Source organism: Pleurodeles waltl, chromosome 6, assembly GCF_031143425.1.
Source record: "Pleurodeles waltl isolate 20211129_DDA chromosome 6, aPleWal1.hap1.20221129, whole genome shotgun sequence".
In the NCBI taxonomy this organism is placed as follows: domain Eukaryota; kingdom Metazoa; phylum Chordata; class Amphibia; order Caudata; family Salamandridae; genus Pleurodeles; species Pleurodeles waltl.
The window spans coordinates 1196793754-1196813231 of record NC_090445.1 but is presented as its reverse complement, the minus strand read 5'-3'; the positions used below and the strand labels follow the sequence as shown (position 1 = coordinate 1196813231).

Below are 19478 nucleotides of genomic sequence, written 5' to 3'. Positions count from 1 at the left end.
AATGCTCAAAATGTTAGAAACACATACTATCGGAATAGCAGCAATAGCATGGTGTAGGTAACCAGCCTCCCCAACTGGTTAACGTACATACAACCGACCAAAAGGCCACAGGAAGAACACACAAGCTGCAGAATAGTGGGACCGTAAAGTAGTAGATAAAATGGTACCGCCCGGCTATTTTAACCGTGGCTAGTTGGGAAAACACTCTGACCAGAATCACAGAGTTAGGGTCACAAATGGGTAAAAACCCAGCTGAAAATATTATCATACGAGTCAATATGTCACAAAATATTAATGTAGCTGAACTACCCCTAAGGCAGCCGGAGATTCAGCCAGAAAACCAGGAGCAGTGGCCCTGCCCCAGCCATTCCTGGCATTGATGGGCGCACGACGGGCCCGTCCTTGGCGCAGCCCGTGCACGGACCACGCAGAGAGGCAAGGAAACGCACTCAATTAGCAGCAGGTAGTGGGGTTTTCAGGGACCGCTTTCTCTGGCCCTGAGGATGCTGGTAATCGTAGTCCCCCAAAAATGGTTCGGAAATGCTGTCGGTGGTCAAATGCACTCTATGGCGTCTCAATCAGCAGCAGGTGGTGGGATTCTCAGGGACCGCTTCCCGGGACCCTGAGGATGCTGGTAATCGTAGCCACCCAACAAAGGATCAGGCATGCTGTCGGTAATACAATGCAGCGGGACAAGGAAACATGCTATATAGCACTTCAATCAGCAGCATGTGGTGGGGTTTTCAGGGACTGCCTCCTGGGACCCTGAGGATGTTGGCAATTGTAGTTCCCCAACAAAGGATCAGGAATGCTGTTGGTGGTCCCGCATAGTGAGTCAAGGAAAAGCGCTATGTAACGTTTCAATCAGCAGCAGGTGGTTTGGTTTTCAGGGACCACCTTCTGGGGCCATGAGGATGCTGGTTATTGTAGTCTCCCAACAAAGGATCAGGAATGCTGTCAGTAGTCCCTCAGAATCCTTGAGGGGCAATGGCTGTGTTACTGAAATTAAGTGTTGGGGTCTCATCCTTCACTTGCTTTCCCTCATGCTGGGTGCCACTGTCCAGTCTCTTTTCCAGCAAGCCTCAGCCTCATTCAGGCGGCAGGTCTGCTACAAGCTGCACAGGCCTTCTCACATGGCTTCAATGTTGATTACCTGGGTGGGCTTCTGTTGCTCCAGCAACCCCACAGAGTCTCCTTGTGGGCCGCCCATCATCTTGTAAGTAATAGTTCGGCCAGTCAATGGTGAGGGGCGTCCTTCTTCACGGGTAAGCCGTCACAGAGGGCCATTTTATGTGTTGGGCTCCCAGCGGCCTCAGCATTCGCCTGCTGCATGGCATGCAACTTTGTGGCCTTGTTCTGAGGCCTATGGGCAATTGTCCAGCTCTGCTGCCCAGCTTGGCTACGGAGTGTTTTCACAGTCGGATTGCCCCCTTGCTGGCACTGGGGGCATATACAGACCAGTGAGGGTCACCATGATAGTCCCGTCTCTGAAACAGCCAGGGGAGCTTAAGGCGCGGTTCTAAGGTCACCCGCTGAAGTCTGCAGCAGGGCGCCTCTGGGCTCGTGCTTTTGTCACATGGCCAAGGAGAAGGGGGAAAGTTGTTTGAAGTCACACATGATTATTATATCCTGGAAACAATATGTCACAAAACATAAATATTCAATATTTTGGCACTCATTTGAACAAACAAACGCAGTGTGTTATACACATATTCAATGGAATAAGAACAATACTTAAAACAATTGTTTAAACTACTACTTACCTTTAATGGATGTGTTTTAACGATGAAGATCAAAACAATGCAGTGTGTTATTTACACTTATAATGGGATGACTACGATACTCAAAAGAATTGTATAAAATACTGGTTACCTTTCATGGCATGGTTTCAGTGAGGAAGATCGTGTTGGTAGCGGTAGAGTCACAGATCTCTTAATAACCTTTTCAGCATCAATAGTGTCCATTTCACTTTTGGAACGCGGCACTGAAGACTGAAGTGTTACTAAATAAATACATTAACAATTATTTAGTTTGTATCAGACATTTTCAGTATGTACGAAAGGTGATCACTGCACACACTATGATCAATTAGCAAACCAAATGTAATCACAACTCAAGCACTGCTAAAGACGTACAACTAAAGGTGGTCACTTACTTTCTCACCCTGTTTGACCTCCTAAGACAATGCATGTCCATGTTGCATATTATTGGGACACACCTTTTTAGGATATGCCTTGAAATCTCCTCCTTAAATGTGTGTTTGGGGTACAACCTGTATGCCCTCTGATAGGGATGAGTGTTTCCTTCCTAAGTCTGGTACCTTATGGGTGCCTAAAGGTTTGTGTAGTCATGAAACATCTATTATGGATTTACAGTGGTGGCCCACTACCACTGAGCAGCCTGCTACCGCTCTGCGCAATTGAACTATAATACTGTAATTTGAGGGGGCAATGCAGCTGCTATGGGACCCATCATGGGGGAAAGAATAATGTTCATCGCTCCGCACGCCAGGTAATCTGCATCGCCACAGGACAACTAATGTTATCCTCCAACACAACACAATCTTGTTATAGTAAGAATATATAGTACTGTAAGACTTTGTGTAACCATAATCCAGTTGACACGAAATAGAAACTTCAGCGAATTCTCAACAGCTACGGGATCCACGTGAAGACCACACTGGATTAAAAATATCAGATGGGCTTTGTTGTCAGCCGATTTTAACGGAGCTCCAGCATAATATATTATGCAACAACATCGCACAACTCACAATAAATTAATTCAATGCGAAAATAACTAGCGATAACAGTGACTTCGGCGATTAATTTTTTAAACACTAGCAAAACTTCTAACAGCCTCAGCAATAAGTATACACCAACATTTTACAAACACGTGGCCATGCCCGTTTCACACCGACAGCTCAAAAGCACACGAAAATACAAACTTGTTCTCATTAATAGAAAAATGACCACAGAAAGCCAATAAAGAAGTAGACAAAAGGCAAATCAGATATAAGAAACCATGGACCTTATTTAGAGTTTCACAGACGGGATACTCAATCACAAACGCAGCGGATGTCCTGTCTGCCCTATATGTGCACTGTAGCCTAGGGCACTAGTAACGCAGCAGTCACAATATTCGGATGGAGTACCCCATCCTTCAAATTGTGAAAAAGGCCTAATGTATTTCCATTAGATGATATAATAGCATCAAACAGAAATCAATAAAGAAAAAACTTCTTTACATGTGATTTACCGCTTGACTTGTCCTTGTCACTTGTGGTATATTGGGACAAGAAGCAGGAAAGCAAAGTCTAGGATGCAAGAACGTTCTGGCAACCTGAAAGGGAAGAAACTGACTCCCAAGTGGGTCATCCATTTCAAGGAGGCAGAGCACCTGCATACAAATTTTAAGCAGACTGTTTTAGAGGTTGTTCTCCCACCACAAGCTTCTGAATAGAAGCTATGGTACAAGCAACACCAGTGGATTTTTTCTCAGCAAGCTGATTCTGGGGACCCCAGGAATGTTTGGACTGGAACACTGACTCACATGAGTGACTCAGGCCTAGATGTAGAGTTTGGGGTGAGAGCAATCTGTCCTCCAACCTGTAAGTTCACCCGTCTGATTTAGAGGTGGGTGGAAAGAAAATATGTTGATGATGGAGCATACTTTTGCATATCGCTGACCGCCTGACGGAGTACAGGCTGTCAAAGGTTATCCATTCAACCGCCCCAACTATTTAGAATGTCGTTCATCACCAGGTAAAACCTAAGATTGAGGGACAGTAAAAAAAAAATGGCCCCCACTCCATGGGAGAAAAATCTCATGATATGGGGTCCATTAGTTTTACATTTTTCAGTAACAAATTTCTACTTTGGGCGTTTGTTTTTGAAATGTTGTAAAAGTTAGACAGAGAGCCGCCATGTTTGATGGAGCCATCCATCAAACTTTTTCAACATTGACAGGAACTGTCATTTCAGCCGTTCCTGAGAATGTTAAAAGATAACCACGGAGATACCTGACATGTCTTAACATTAGTGCACAGTATGTCTGTCAGGGCGATGGAGTATTTTACTCTGTAATCCTAAAGGATCTTCCTCATGTAACCATGGCTGGTGCCAACGATTTTTATGCCCTGCTAATCGTACGCTCCGTGCTGGCTACGATTTAATGCCTATTAGTATCCCGTGCACGATCAGAGTTTGTGTATTAAGTTGGCATGTCCAACAATTTTAATTGTTGTTGAAATGCCTTCGTAATATACAAATGATCTCACTTTACTTCATTAAATGTCATTTATATAAACACAGTAGCCATTTTTTTTAACATCCTCAGCATCGTGGCCTTAGTTAATTTCTATTGATAGCATTAGCTACGAGCACAGGTGTTTGCAACTTGTTCTTTATTCACCTAACATGGTATCACTTCAGGGGACTTGTTTCTAACACACGTTCTAGATGTCTAGTTACTTTGTCATTAACACCAAGATGTGAAGAATACCGCCACCTGCCTTCATAATCGCGGCTTCGCAGGCATCCTTAAATCATTGTTTGCAGACTAAGGGGCAGATTTATGAAGTGGCAGTGCACCTAGTGCAGTGCCATTTTCTTGCGCCCCCCAACACCACCATGGTAGCTCCGTATTTAAAATACAGCAGACCGTGGCGATAGTTAGGTTGACTAGCATCATCATTTTCTATGCTAGTCCGGCGCTTTGCAGGATTAGAGTAAAAAATGATGTTGCTAATCGTCCAAAGTACCCAGATACCCACTAAAATCAACGGGATCCTCTTTTTGACGTCTGCACTTAGTAAGCTTTAAAAATTCCGCTAAAAATGGTGTAAAGGAATCTCATAGATCCTTTGCGCCATTTATACCCACTCCCCAGCATGCCTCCCTTGCATACATTATGCCTGGTGCAGGCATAATGTTGCGCAAGAGGTTGCAAGGGGGTGCAATGCAAGCATTGTGCCACTTTGTAAATATGGCACAGCGTTTTTCCTCTTCCAACACCACCGTAGCGTAAAAATGACGCTAATGTGGCGCTGAAACAGCACAAGGCCAGCATAAATCTGGCCCTAAATGCCTTCCAAGCATAATATGCCACTAGACAGCCACAGCCCAAAGTTATTATTGTAACAGTTTTGCTGATAGCCCCTTTTTCTGCTTTTCTTGCTCTTCAGAACGCTTTGTTAGGCTGTACACAAGGGAGCTGCCTTTTAAATTTGAATACGTACTACATTTAAATGGGAAAGGAGGTATGTGTACAGACTGGCTATTCTATGAGATTTCACAGTAGTTCTGAGATCATTGTTGTATAATTGATAAGTACTACTCGGGGAGATAACGGACTCATACGTGCTACCATGTGTGTATGTGTGTTTTACGTTAAGTGGTTGTAAAAATACCAGAAAACCTCTGGTGTAGACTGGGCTCGGCTACGAGGTCACTCCACAGACAGGTCTCTCCATACTCACAACCAGGGGCTTCGAGTATGCTAAGTCCATCAACTCCCTATGCCCCGACGAATCTGCATTAATTTGGAATGCAGTGTAACATGTCTACTTTTTAAAAGTTGCCTAAATAGCTCACAGCATTGTCATGTGCTGGCACACGCCTGGTAACATTTTTGAATAATTTGCCAGACACAACTTTTAAGAGCTGATTGGTTAACCGTGTAATGCGACTCCCTGCTGCTCCTCGCATAGCAAACAGGGAGAGCGCAGTAAGAGAATAAGGTAGGCGGCTGCAACAACACCAATCCCGGCGCGAGGCAGGGTCAGCGATAGGAGGACGCCCAAGGGACACCGGAGAATACACAAGTAGGCCCCGCTCTCCGTTTATTGGCTGCCAGTACCTGATTTGGCTGACCCACACCAGTGATTAGAAATCCCGGGGACTGCTATTGCCCTATGGTTTTTATATTCCTTCGCACTCTCAATATAACTGCAACATTCTGCACTGCCAGCTTGCTTTCTTGCCTTCCGTGTTATGAATATGCTTCTTCCTAAGACGTTTTAAAAGCATGAAAACATTACAAATACGTATAAACATCTGTCCTTATCTGACACGTTTAGTGCGATTAACTGAATTGTGTAAACATGTAAACAATGGTGAAAACGAATATAGAGTCAATACAACAATTCTTTCTTTCTGTTTTTACAGGAAAAGTTAACCCTTACCATCATCTGAATATGAATAATCTGCTGGATAAGAATCCGAGTCATCATCTGCAATATATAATGTAAAATCATTATGACTATCAGGCTTGCAAGGTACCTGTAGTGTATGTTTGGAAGCCACTTACCAACGCATTACACCAATGTTACTGCAATGGAAAACTGGCATTTTAGCAACATAACGATTCCGTGACGTGATTACAAAGAAAATAAAAAGGTATTTTTAACATAAGGGTATATGGAAGCATAACAATAGTAACCATGATTTAAAATGTAGGATTATAGAAATGTCCAAAATGTTATCTGACACTGAAAGCTTTAGATTTCTTCATGCACAAGGCCCACGCGTCACAAGGGCGAAGAGTATCCACATTGTTGAACATCTTTTTTTATTGAGGTTTACACCTCATAGTACTTCACAGTCACGATGCAAACGTTTTAGAACAACGCCTTACCATCTCTCCCAACAACCACCTTCAGCTTGTCATAGCTTTCAGATGTCCACTGCGTGAACGTGTTTCGGAAATTATTAAATCTCCCCCCCTCCTGGACAACCTAGACCCCTAGGTGTATTCTTCAGTGTCATTAAATCTTAAAACAAATAACTGCAACGGTCTCAATCTGGGTTGTGGGGAACAAAGATTTCTTATAAGCAATCAAACGTCTCTAGCTGATACAGCAACTCTTTTTCTGTGTGCATGAGATACAGTGTTACTTTCTAATTCCCTAACACCTGCCACGTAGTATTACACATTGTGCTATCCTCTTCCAGCGCAAGCCTGGCAGCATCTCTGCGGTACCTGCCAGTTGCAGATGTACACATGTTCTAATGTCAGAACTGGCAAAGCCAAGAACGCGCTACTGGCTTCTTTTGGTATTGCATGCCTGATGCTCAAGGCTACGTTCCAGAACACTTTGAGCACAAAGCCAATATGTCCCACTCATCATCATGGATGTCTCTACCAAGAATATGAGCCCTCCTAGCTTGTTATCCACATGTGTAACTGCTTGCACTCTCACTCCGAATTGTATACAGGGAGTGCAGAATTATTAGGCAAATGAGTATTTTGACCACATCATCCTCTTTATGCATGTTGTCTGACTCCAAGCTGTATAGGCTCGAAAGCCTACTACCAATTAAGCATATTAGGTGATGTGCATCTCTGTAATGAGAAGGGGTGTGGTCTAATGACATCAACACCCTATATCAGGTGTGCATAATTATTAGGCAACTTCCTTTCCTTTGGCAAAATGGGTCAAAAGAAGGACTTGACAGGCTCAGAAAAGTCAAAAATAGTGAGATATCTTGCAGAGGGATGCAGCACTCTTAAAATTGCAAAGCTTCTGAAGCGTGATCATCGAACAATCAAGCGTTTCATTCAAAATAGTCAACAGGGTCGCAAGAAGCGTGTGGAAAAACCAAGGCGCAAAATAACTGCCCATGAACTGAGAAAAGTCAAGCGTGCAGCTGCCACGATGCCACTTGCCACCAGTTTGGCCATATTTCAGAGCTGCAACATCACTGGAGTGCCCAAAAGCACAAGGTGTGCAATACTCAGAGACATGGCCAAGGTAAGAAAGGCTGAAAGACGACCACCACTGAACAAGACACACAAGCTGAAACGTCAAGACTGGGCCAAGAAATATCTCAAGACTGATTTTTCTAAGGTTTTATGGACTGATGAAATGAGAGTGAGTCTTGATGGGCCAGATGGATGGGCCCGTGGCTGGATTGGTAAAGGGCAGAGAGCTCCAGTCCGACTCAGACGCCAGCAAGGTGGAGGTGGAGTACTGGTTTGGGCTGGTATCATCAAAGATGAGCTTGTGGGGCCTTTTCGGGTTGAGGATGGAGTCAAGCTCAACTCCCAGTCCTACTGCCAGTTCCTGGAAGACACCTTCTTCAAGCAGTGGTACAGGAAGAAGTCTGCATCCTTCAAGAAAAACATGATTTTCATGCAGGACAATGCTCCATCACACGCGTCCAAGTACTCCACAGCGTGGCTGGCAAGAAAGGGTATAAAAGAAGGAAATCTAATGACATGGCCTCCTTGTTCACCTGATCTGAACCCCATTGAGAACCTGTGGTCCATCATCAAATGTGAGATTTACAAGGAGGGAAAACAGTACACCTCTCTGAACAGTGTCTGGGAGGCTGTGGTTGCTGCTGCACGCAATGTTGATGGTGAACAGATCAAAACACTGACAGAATCCATGGATGGCAGGCTTTTGAGTGTCCTTGCAAAGAAAGGTGGCTATATTGGTCACGGATTTGTTTTTGTTTTGTTTTTGAATGTCAGAAATGTATATTTGTGAATGTTGAGATGTTATATTGGTTTCACTGGTAATAATAAATAATTGAAATGGGTATATATTTTTTTTTGTTAAGTTGCCTAATAATTATGCACAGTAATAGTCACCTGCACACACAGATATCCCCCTAACATAGCTAAAACTAAAAACAAACTAAAAACTACTTCCAAAAATATTCAGCTTTGATATTAATGAGTTTTTTGGGTTCATTGAGAACATGGTTGTTGTTCAATAATAAAATTAATCCTCAAAAATACAACTTGCCTAATAATTCTGCACTCCCTGTAGATGCCAGATACCAACACCTAAAGTCCACGTACGACCTGGTCAACCGACTTTTGCAAAGTTAATGCTCTTAAAACTACTTCTTTGTTTAGCATGTGTAGCGCACGGTGCCTAAGCTTCAAGAGTTATACTCTTCCTGACTCCCTCTTTCCAAGCTGCCGCTCTCACATTTCTCAGATGTTTTAACTTTTCCTTGCCTGAACAGATTTGAAACTGTTTACCAATCCCCGTCTCTGTTTTCTAAAACTGATCTCTGGGAGGCAGACAAAAAGTGAGTATTGCAATATAGTTGTCTGGTGGACTAGAACAGTGTTAAATTGCACTGCGTTTCCTGACAACACACAGTTGTAATCGAATTTGCTACAGTCAGTACAGAGGAGCCTGCAATTTTGTCAGCCACTGTAGATCCTGCAGTGGTCTTTCCAATATTGCTCGGTCCATCTGGATTCTTTTTGGACTCCCTTGCTATCCATTCAGTCACCACTGTGAGATGACCAGCCCTGGACTGATTCAATAAATCTAGATCTGCCAACCCTCTTTTCTCCTGAGCATGAGCATTTTTTTGAGAATCTTTGTACCTTTGCCCCAGTCACATAAAGGTCATTAGTTCAGTCTGTCAAGACTTTACCTCTACCTTCAGAATCAGACTGGGAAGAGTCTAGTAAAGGTAAAGAAGCCTGGACAGAATATTCATTTTGATCATATTCCTGCGGTACAGCCACAATATGCACAATGAGTACCAACTTCCCATGTCCTCTGATATTGGCCATCAGAGTTTTGGCAAATTTACACATAACACCACTTCAATCCGCTGGTGAGCTGAATGCCAAATACTTGACATTTTAACCACTCAAAAGGGACAGAGAGGTTGCATTCAATCCATTTCATCTCTAAATATTGGTAGGTTCACTATCACTGACTTTTGCCTGTATCCCTGAAATCCAATACCTTTTCTAATGCCTCTATCTATTTGGGCATCAAGGATAGTGGTCTGAGGCTCTATCAGTGTGAGCAATACACCATATATGAAAGGCAGATTTTATATTGGTTCCCTCCAAAGGGTACTGTATAAGGCAAGAGTATCATGAGAATCAATGACTAGTGCTGCGAGGAGGAGAGGTAGTGGGCACACCTGTCATAAACCTCTCAGCAGAACAAAGCTCTTCAGTCATAGGCCATCTAATCTCACTCTCACCTCCGGAGCCTTGTTGCCAAACAATACCCACCCCTTCATTCTATACACTAGACCAATTCCTTCTAGTATACCCTCAAGAAGCCTGCAACTAACTGAGCCAAATTCTTTTTAAGCAAGTCATCTTAGAAGTGTATTCTTTAGGGTCCTTCCTTGAATTACAAATCCAGATGAAATCTGCTTATCTAATACTAGAAGTTATGCTCTTTTGTTGTTAGAGGAAGTTTTACAGAGTTGGCGCCGTCATCCCAATTGTCAAAGGAAAATTATATAAAATAAAGTTGTGCGCCCTTCTGGACATGGGGTTTAGGTTTAGTTAATTTCTTTCCCTCCTCCTCCTATGAATTTTCATAATCTACAAGCACTTCTCTAAATCCTTTGCAATACACTAGCGAGAATCAGCATTCCACAGTCCCTAACGTAGACTACTGTTGCCGCCTCATATTCTGGCTCATGGTTATACATGATCTAGAAAAAAATCTTGAAATGTTACCTGTTTATCACATTACTTTGTCGCCCAACAGCCCACTGACACTCATCCTCAATTCGTTTTGGCTCACTGCATGTGGGCTCTCCTCACAAACACTGTACCTGTCCTTTCCCCTACTCATAGTAGGTTTGCTTTATTTTCAGGTGAGCCATCACAGCTGTACTGATTCACAGCAGAAATATCTCTTCTCCTCAGGGGATCGCCACCTTTATGTGGTTGGGGGGCTTGCAGCTCTCAGTAAACAAGAGAACTACGTTGCTAGGAGCTTTGTCTTTTGGCAGGGCTGCCCAAGTCGGACAGGTCAAGGGAAAGAGACCAGATGAAACACCATCCACTGGCCGTCTAGGTTTGGGGTTGGGCACAAAGCTAACTACTTTGGGGCTCACTACAACACTGGTGATCGGACTGCCAGGGAATTGCCAGCTCTGTCTGGATGTGGCATAGGTCTTAATCCGCCAGGGCAGCGCTGGGGATTACAACCCTGTTCTCCACCAGCCTTTTCATGGCAGCAACACCGCCATGAAAAGATTGGTGGCGAACAGGTGCAGGGGCAACAGGGGGGGCCTGCACTGCCTATACGCTTGGGATGGGCAGTGCAGGGGCCCCCCTGCCCAGCACTGTCATAATTTTGCACCTTGCAAGCGACAAGATTGCCGCTGGCTCGATTACAAGCCAAAGACAATGCTGTAGCCTGTTTCCCGCTAGGCCAGCGGGCAGAAATTTAGGATTCCGCCTGCCGACCTAGCAGGAAACCAATAATAACTCCGGCGGAGATGTTGCTGCATTGGCGGCAGCCACCCTGTCGGAAGTTTGGCAGACAGAGTTTTCCGTACTCCAAACTCATAGTGCCCCCCTTATCTCATAAATAAAGATGCATTTGTTAAGAAAACAACAAAAGCTGCATTACATGCCAGCAGGGACAACAGTAGATAGATAGTACTATCTCATGGGACAACAACTATAGTTTTTTAAAGAACTTGGGTAGACTATGCAGTAAAACAACCATGATACTTTCAGAATCATTCATTACATTCTGTTTAGACTGTGTCTAAGAGCCTTGACTATGCTCCTGTAAGAATCATTCATAATTTGGATGGAACGCACAGTCAAACATTTAAGCTTTAATTTTTTTTTTTTTTTACAATAGAACAACTGATCAATAAAACACACGAGGCTCTCCAAAAAAGAAAAAAGTGAGGTGGCTAAATGCACATTGGTTGTACCCAAGTGACAATTGATAACATACAACTCTAGATAGCAAAATATCTGACGGAAACAAGAAAACCTTTTCAGGACAGAGAAATTAATAAATCTATTTGTCCTTTTGGAAATGCAATCAGTACAAACAATCTAAAACTAAGGGGGTCATTCTGACCCTGACGGGCGGCGGAGGCCGCCCGCCAGAGTTCCCCCCTCCGAAATACCGCTCCGCGGTCGAAAGACCGCGGAGGGTATTCTAAGTTTTTCCCTGGGCTGGCGGGCGGTCGCCAAAAGACCGCCCGCCAGCCCAGGGAAAAACTCCCTTCCCACGAGGATGCCGGCTCGTAATCGAGCCGGCGGAGTGGGAAGGTGCGACGGGTGCTGTTGCACCCGTCGCGTATTTCACTGTCTGCCAAGCAGACAGTGAAATACTTGTAGGGGCCCTCTTACGGGGGCCCCTGCAGTGCCCATGCCAGTGGCATGGGCACTGCAGGGGCCCCCAGGGGCCCCGCAACCCCCCCTACCGCCATCCGGTTCCCGGCGGGCGGACCGCTGGGAACTGGATGGCAGTAGGGGTGGTCGGAATCCCCTCGGCGGCGCAGCTAGCTGCGCCGCCTTGGAGGATTCCAAAGGGCGGCGGTACACTGGCGGGAGACCGCCAGTGTTGCCGGTCCGACCGCGGCTTTACCGCCGCGGTCGGAATGCCCTTGGGAGCACCGCCGGCCTGTCGGCGGTGCTCCCGCGGTCCTCCAACCCGGCGGTCATTGACCGCCAGGGTTGGAATGACCCCCCAAGTGTTTTCAGGATATCAACTGGAATGTTTTTGGCCTTTTGTGAGAGACATTGCATGGGAACTCAGTGTATAACTTATTACATGGCCTGGGGAAGCCAAAAATCATTATCTTCCTCAACATAAAAGCGTGAAGGGCTGATGGACCCAAGTGAATCTTTTAAATTTACTGCAAAAGTACTCAAGGAGGTATGGGTGACTTTTACTCCACCGTTCAGACAGCTAATATCTATAAACATTGTACTCAAACCATTCCTGATTGAGTAATCAGTTCTTCTCACCATCTGTACCTTTCATCCCAGCAGCTAGTTTTTTTCTTGCTCCTCCCTTATCCCATCTGACCCTTGTCTGCTGCTTGTCTCCCATTGTCTACCACATTGTGGTTCAAAGCAGCTCATCAGGTGTTTCGCCTGTGAGGGTGGGCTCCTAGAGCCTTAGTGGTATGTGCATATAGGCATTTTTCTTGCTGTATCATTTTGCCTTTGCCGATTTTTCTCTCTAGTGCTTTGGGGGTTGGCTCCTGCACTCTCTCCACCAACAGTGCTCCTCAAGCATAAATGCATACAGCTCTCCAGTGGGAGAGGTGCTCCTTTGGATATCACCAGCTTCGGGTCCTGTTCCAGACCCAAGATCGTCTTTTCACTCCCTTGACATACAAACTGTAAGCTCATATGGAAAATCCAGTTGTGTTGATTCTGCCTTTTCTTCAGTTCTTGTGTTATTGTACAGAGATCCCTCCTATGCAGTAGAGTGAGGCCCAAAGGTCTTCGAAAAGCACCAGCCTCTCTGACCTTACCGATTCCACTTTGAGTCTATAATCAGACTTTTAACTACAATATTCCATGGATTTGCAGTAGGGTCTTTAGATCGTACTCCAATTATGCTTATTTGTAAGTCTTCATATCCCTTCAGTACACTTCTAAGGTTCTAGCTGAGACATGTTTAGATATGTTCTTCTCCTACTCCCTGCTTGAGATGACAGATGTGGATGTTGTCCATTCATGACACTCGTCTAACAGTAGTTTAGCTTAGGATTCCAAGTGCCATGCAGAAGTGTACACAAGTTGTTCTAATGTTGAATTTTCCACACTATGCTTTCTCTGTGGATTCCTTTCTTCCTGGTTCAGGACTGCATGTCTAATTTAATGTCAACCTTTTCTCTGCCCAAGCCAGGTCATAATTTAAGTGAGCCTTGAGCAGTTCCATGTTCCGTTCAGCTACACAGGACTTCTTCATGAGGACATCAGTGAATACCGTTTCTCCTGCAATCTCTGCTACTCCAGTGCTATTGGTATATTGCAGACATTTCTCTGTGTCTCCTCCCTTAGTAGCCTCATTGTGGATTTTTATGTTGTTTTTGATGAGATGAACCCAAAAAATATTACTTACCTTACCTAACTGATCTTGGATAGGGCAAGAAATTAGTGCGGCATGGATCTGGTGGGAGCTTTGTGTGCTCCTGTCACCAGTTCCTGTCCCTGCAGCAATTTTACAGAGTGGACATCCATTACCAATGAAACTAGGCCTGGTGTCTTTGGCCTGGAAGTATCTGGTCCAGAAGTTGTAGACTCGGGATCACTGAAAGTGAAAACTCCAAGTCAATATAAATAGTTAATGCACAATTAGGGGCATATTTACAAGCCACTAACCCCTCCTTGCGTAGCCGTAGCATAATTTTTTATGTTACGCTAAGGAGGTGTTAAGGAGGCCCCCACTGTGCGCCATATTTACAAAATGGTGCAATGCATGCATTGCGCAACTTTGTAACTTCTTGTGCCATTTTCCCATCATTTTTATTGCCTGCTGAGAGCAGGCGTTAAAGTGATGCGTCCATAATAACCTATGGGCCTCTCTGTGGTTTGCTGGACTAGCGTCATCATTTATGACGCTAATCCACCAAAGCACCACAATACCATCAAAAATTATGATGCTATTGTGCAAAAGTGTGCCATGGTGAGTAGTAAATACAGCGCTACCGTGGTGATGTTAGGGGGGCACAGGCGATGCAAGAAAAGTGGTGCATCGGAGCTGATGCTCCACTAGTGTATTAAACTTAGTCCATGTGTGAATACAAATTGTTAAAGCAGATGTCCATTTTCATGGCATTAGAAGTCCTAGGCTAGTTTTATGCACCCCCAGGCTGTATTTATAAAAAACATAGTTGAAAAAATGACACATAAATGTCCATACGAACAACGGTCATGGAGACTGCTACAGCTTATAACAATATCTGTTACCTTTATTCACAATTACTTTATATCAACCACTGCTTGTAAGCTGTCTCCATCTCCTCCTTGGTGCTCCAATAAGTAACGCACACTCCTCGGCTGTCTGAGCACGATTCCACTCAGAGGCAGCCCTGACTCCTGCTTAGAGAAAGATCTCCGCACAGGGGGCCTGTCGAAATTTATATCGAAACAAAAATCAGCGTTTGCCACCTGCCTCTTGAACGCCGGTAGTGCATGTGGAGAGCGCTGCACCCAGCTCTTTTAACAAAGAAAGAAATTCCCTCCATGTATGGAGTGAATCTGCAGGCATGGTTTATGTCATGCTGCATTTTCACATGCAATAGTTATAACAAAAGCTATTTATTCCTAACCAAAGTACAAAGTCCAACTGTCAGAAATGGGGTTTCTGGTTGTCAGAGTACGCACCCTGTACAAGCAGGAGCCATTACTCTAGTCAGGGTAAGCTTGATACACACTTAGATATAACCTGTGCTCACCCTCTGGTAGATTGGCACAGAGCAGTCAGGCTTATCTAATAAGGCAATGCGTAAAGTATTTTTGCAACACCCACACACAAACACACAGTAACAATGAAAACACCACAACAAAATCTCCACACAGGTTCAGAAAAGTAGACAATTTTATAAATAAATCACGTCCAAAACGACAACAATCCAATAAGTAGAAGACGAGTTATGAATTTTTACCGAATAAAAAGAGTTCTAGCGCTCAGAAGCAAATAGAGCTTTAGGGGTTAATTAAGGTCTCGCTGAGCCGGGGCACAGTCAAGTTTGAGCCGACCTCGATGGAGCACAGGCCAGCTACAGGACCCACGCAGGCCCCAGTGAACAAAGTACCTTACCTGGTCGAAACAGCAAGAAGTGTGGTGCGATACGTCGATCAGGTCCCTGCAGGGATGACGATGAGCCCACCTGTTCCACACAGTGAAGGCAATGCGTCGGTTCTGAAGACAAGCTCCGGAGCCAAGATGCATTGATTCTGAATTGTTATGTGCTGGATTTCGCCACACAGTCGAGGGATGTGTCGATCTCCATATACTGCTGCAGTGGCAATGCACAGTTCTGATGTGTCAGGCTCTCAAGACAATGCAGTGGTTCCGAGAGGGATGCACCGATTCTGTTCCTGCAACTGGGTCGATGCACCAGTTCTACACAGAGACAGGAGAAGCATAAATTTCTGTGGTGCAAGCATCTGGGTACACTTCCAGTGAACCAGGCACAGGAGCAGGGGGAGAGACTTTGAAATCCATGAGTCTCTAGCAAAAAGAGGCAAGGAGGCAAGCCAACAAGCCCCGGGAGATCACTTGGGGTGCAAGGCAGAGTCCAGCTTCACTTCAGCAAAGTCAGAGAGCAGCAGGCAACACAGCAGAAAAGCCGTCCTTCCAGGTCAGCAGTCCAGCAGAAAGACAGTCCTCGATGCAGCACATTAGGGTTTCCGACAGAGTCCAGTTGTAGGTCCAGAAGTGTCTGATCAGGTGGGGTCAGAGACCCCTTATTTATACCCAGATGTTTTTTTGAAGTGGGTGTGACTTCAAAGAAGGCTCTTTGAAGAGCACAAGTAGCCTTTCTTTCTAGCCCAGGCTCCAGACTATCAGTCGGGGGCAATCAGCCCTTTGTGTGGGGACAGGCGCTATTCAGGTGTAATTGCAGGCTCCCTCTTCTTCCTGCCCAGGAAGAGCTATCAGAATGCAGATGAATTCTCTGTCACACCCAGCCTTCATGTGTTTTGTGGCTGTCTAGAAGAAATGCACAAAGTGCAGCTGTCACCCACCCCAGACGTTTACTAGAGACAGACTGCAAGGCACAAAGAGCAGTATGAGCAGAGAACTGCCCATTTTCTAAAAGTGGCATTTCAAAAATAGAAATGTTAAATCAAACTTACTGGGAAATAGGAATTATCATTACCATTTCAAAGATATGAAACATGATGCAGCTACTTCTTTAAGATCAGGAATTACAGCTTAAAAGTGTATTAAGGAATTCCCAATGTTAGTCTATGAGAGGAGTAGGCCTTACAGTAGTGCAAGACAAAGTTTGGTGTTTCCACTACCAGGATATGCAAAACCCCAAAATACATGTCCTACCTTTTACTTACACAGCACTCTCCCCTTAGGGCTGTATAGGGCCTACCTTAGGCTAGCATATGTGCAATAAAAGGGATGTTTAAGGCTTGGCAAGTAGTTTTAAAAGCCAAGTCGAAGTGGCAGTAAACTGGCCCTACAGTGGCAGGCCTGAGACAGGATGAAAGGCTACATGTATGGATGGCACAGTCAGTGCTGCAGGCCCACTGGTAGCATTTAATTTACAGGCCCGGGTACAGGGTATACCTACTTACAAGTAAATTAAATATGCCAATTGTGTGTACCCCGATATTACCACCTTTTAAAGAGTGCACAAGCACTTTAGCTCTGGTTAGCAGTGGTAAAGCGCATAAAGTCCTAAAGCCAACAAAAACAAGATCAGAAGAAACGGAGGAGGAAGGCAAAACGTTTGGGGTGACCCTTCTGAGAAGGCCACTTTCTAACAGTAGCATCCATACAGTCAGCAACAGTCAAAGTAATAAGGGCCTTTAAGTATGGACCCAGTTTTTTTCTTTACTAATGTGAGTCTAGAATGGAATAGTTGAAGACGTTAATCTCTACTATGATAATGCCATAGCACTTTACACTCTAATAATAACTGTGTATCTGTGATTAATAGCACGCTTGTTCATAATAACAATTGTTATTTAACCATAGTAAGTTTCACTGAAACAGCAAACACAAATACATGCACACATACACACATATTAAACAGTTATGGGTCGGCTGTACTTTCCTTTGAAAAGGCATTTTTGATCTGCTTATACCTATTTTAATGCTGTAGATGGACTTGCATAAAATCGGCCAATTTACTAACTCAGTCAGCTGAGTTTTGCATGCCAAATTTTGTGATATTCCATCTATGGTGAAAAAAAAAGTTAAATGAGGAGAGGGCAGTATGAAAACATTTATATTTCCCTTGGAACTCCCATTAGGGTTTTAGCTGAAAGACTGAGCAAGAACTTTAGCGAGAAAGTAGGCTTTTTTATTTGGTGTAAATCTGCTCAGTAGTTTTGAGATATTCACATTTAAAAAAGGTGCCAGAGGGACTAAATGCGTTAACACCTTTGTATATCTCTGCCATGTAAACTCGATTTTGTCAATCACATTTTGAATTTTTTACACAATGCATTGGCTATACTAGGGCTGAATTTTTTTCAGCCATCTTGTAGCTTCACTCAAGAGTTACACGCTGTGAAAACAAAATCCACAGATGAGGATCCAAGCCAAGGGTGACCGATGCCTGGCCATGCTAATCTCAAGTCAGCGAAGACCCACAAGCTTGTCAGAGGGCATTTTAAGTGGTGGATTCAACCAGTATTCTGTCACTAATTCTTGAGGCTGAGTCAACTGATGAGGTTCAAGCAGTGTGTGTGTGTAAAACAAAAAGCACAAAGGAAAGCTAAACTCTAAAATTAGTGCCTGGCCGCTTGGAAGGCCGGAGGTAACACAAGAAGCGGGTGGGGTGGCTGGCTGAGCCAAGATGGGGATGCTTATCTTTCGAGCTCTGTGTTGGCCTATATGTATCCTGTCCACATCACCATCCTCAGGGGCCATCAGCTCTGAAAGGGCCCCCACCTGGTAGGAACTACTACCTAGGGGCAGTGACGGCTGCCAGCTGGCAGCTGTGCACAGACTGATAAGCGCCAGAACACGGAGTGTCCTGCAGCGGTGAGGAAGCTGGGAAGCTACAGTATGGCAGGCTGATGTGAGAGCAGCGTCGGGGGCCCTGTGCAGAGGACACAGCACAGAGCTGGGGCGGAGGCCCGACACCTGGAGGACGAGCAGCCTGCATCGGTCTCTGTGGAGACCGGGAAGTGACACCCTAACAGGCAGGCTCGAAATTGGTGCAGGGAAGAAATAGCATAGCTTTGAAAGGAGGGCCTGGACACTCAGTGAACAGGCAACCCCAGTGCACCAGTGACAATCCCGACTGGAGCTGGCCCACGTAGCAGAGCAAGGGACCGCAGAGCCTGCATCCGCTCCCCTAGAGGTACTGAAGAGGAGGAGCAGTGGAGTGGGGGGACGCCCTGGCCAAATATTTCATTGAGGTAGGTGAGAGGCGCGGGCCCAAAGGACTGCGGTGAAAGGAGAGGGGCAACACCTGGTCAGAGTTGCGACCAGGACCTACTGGAGAGGAGGAGGGAGCCATGTCTTTCAAGACAGATAACCCCCCGCAGGGGCCGGGACAGCGAATGGAGGCAGCTGCCTTCGCCTGCTCCTTCAGAACAGCACATAGACTGCAGCGACTCCTTCAGACCAGCGTATAGACTGCGGCGCCTGGTGCAGGGCACGACGAAGGCCTTGGACTGGGCCTGGGGGAGAGAGGCCTGCATGCAGACACTGGGAGGCACCTGCGGTGCATCCCGCAGCAGGCATGTGCAGCACCAAGGGTGTAAGCAGGGAGACATGGACCGTGCATTGTGGGGGCCAACTAGGAAGTCCTTTAGGAGACGGCCTCCCCCCCATGCTGAGGGTTCATGGTGTGCACTCCTTCCGGATAACTGGGAGCAATAATGGTCAAAAATAAACTCAAGGATCACAGCAAAACCTACACAAGCCCCAGCTGGGTTCCCTGCGGGGGGATAATCCCAGATCTCCTGCCTCAGTTACTTCAGCTAACCCTGGCCAAAATCCTCGCAGCCATACAGGATTTAAAGACTACCCTACCGTGGGAGATAGGCACAGTGTCCACGGAACTGGG

The 19478-nt window shown here is 45.3% G+C and overlaps 1 protein-coding gene across 32 annotated transcripts in view; it reads right to left on the bottom strand.

Moving 5' to 3' along the window:
* Positions 1–19478, bottom strand: part of SORBS1 (sorbin and SH3 domain containing 1) — a 794498-nt gene that overhangs the window by 236400 nt on the left and 538620 nt on the right. For all 32 annotated transcript variants that reach the window (XM_069240476.1, XM_069240479.1, XM_069240480.1 and 29 more), the window contains 2 exons: positions 6182–6229; positions 1873–2002 (listed from right to left, as the gene is read on the bottom strand). In XM_069240476.1, coding sequence (XP_069096577.1) covers positions 1873–2002; positions 6182–6229 — 178 coding nt within the window. The remainder of the gene's footprint in view (positions 1–1872; positions 2003–6181; positions 6230–19478) is intronic.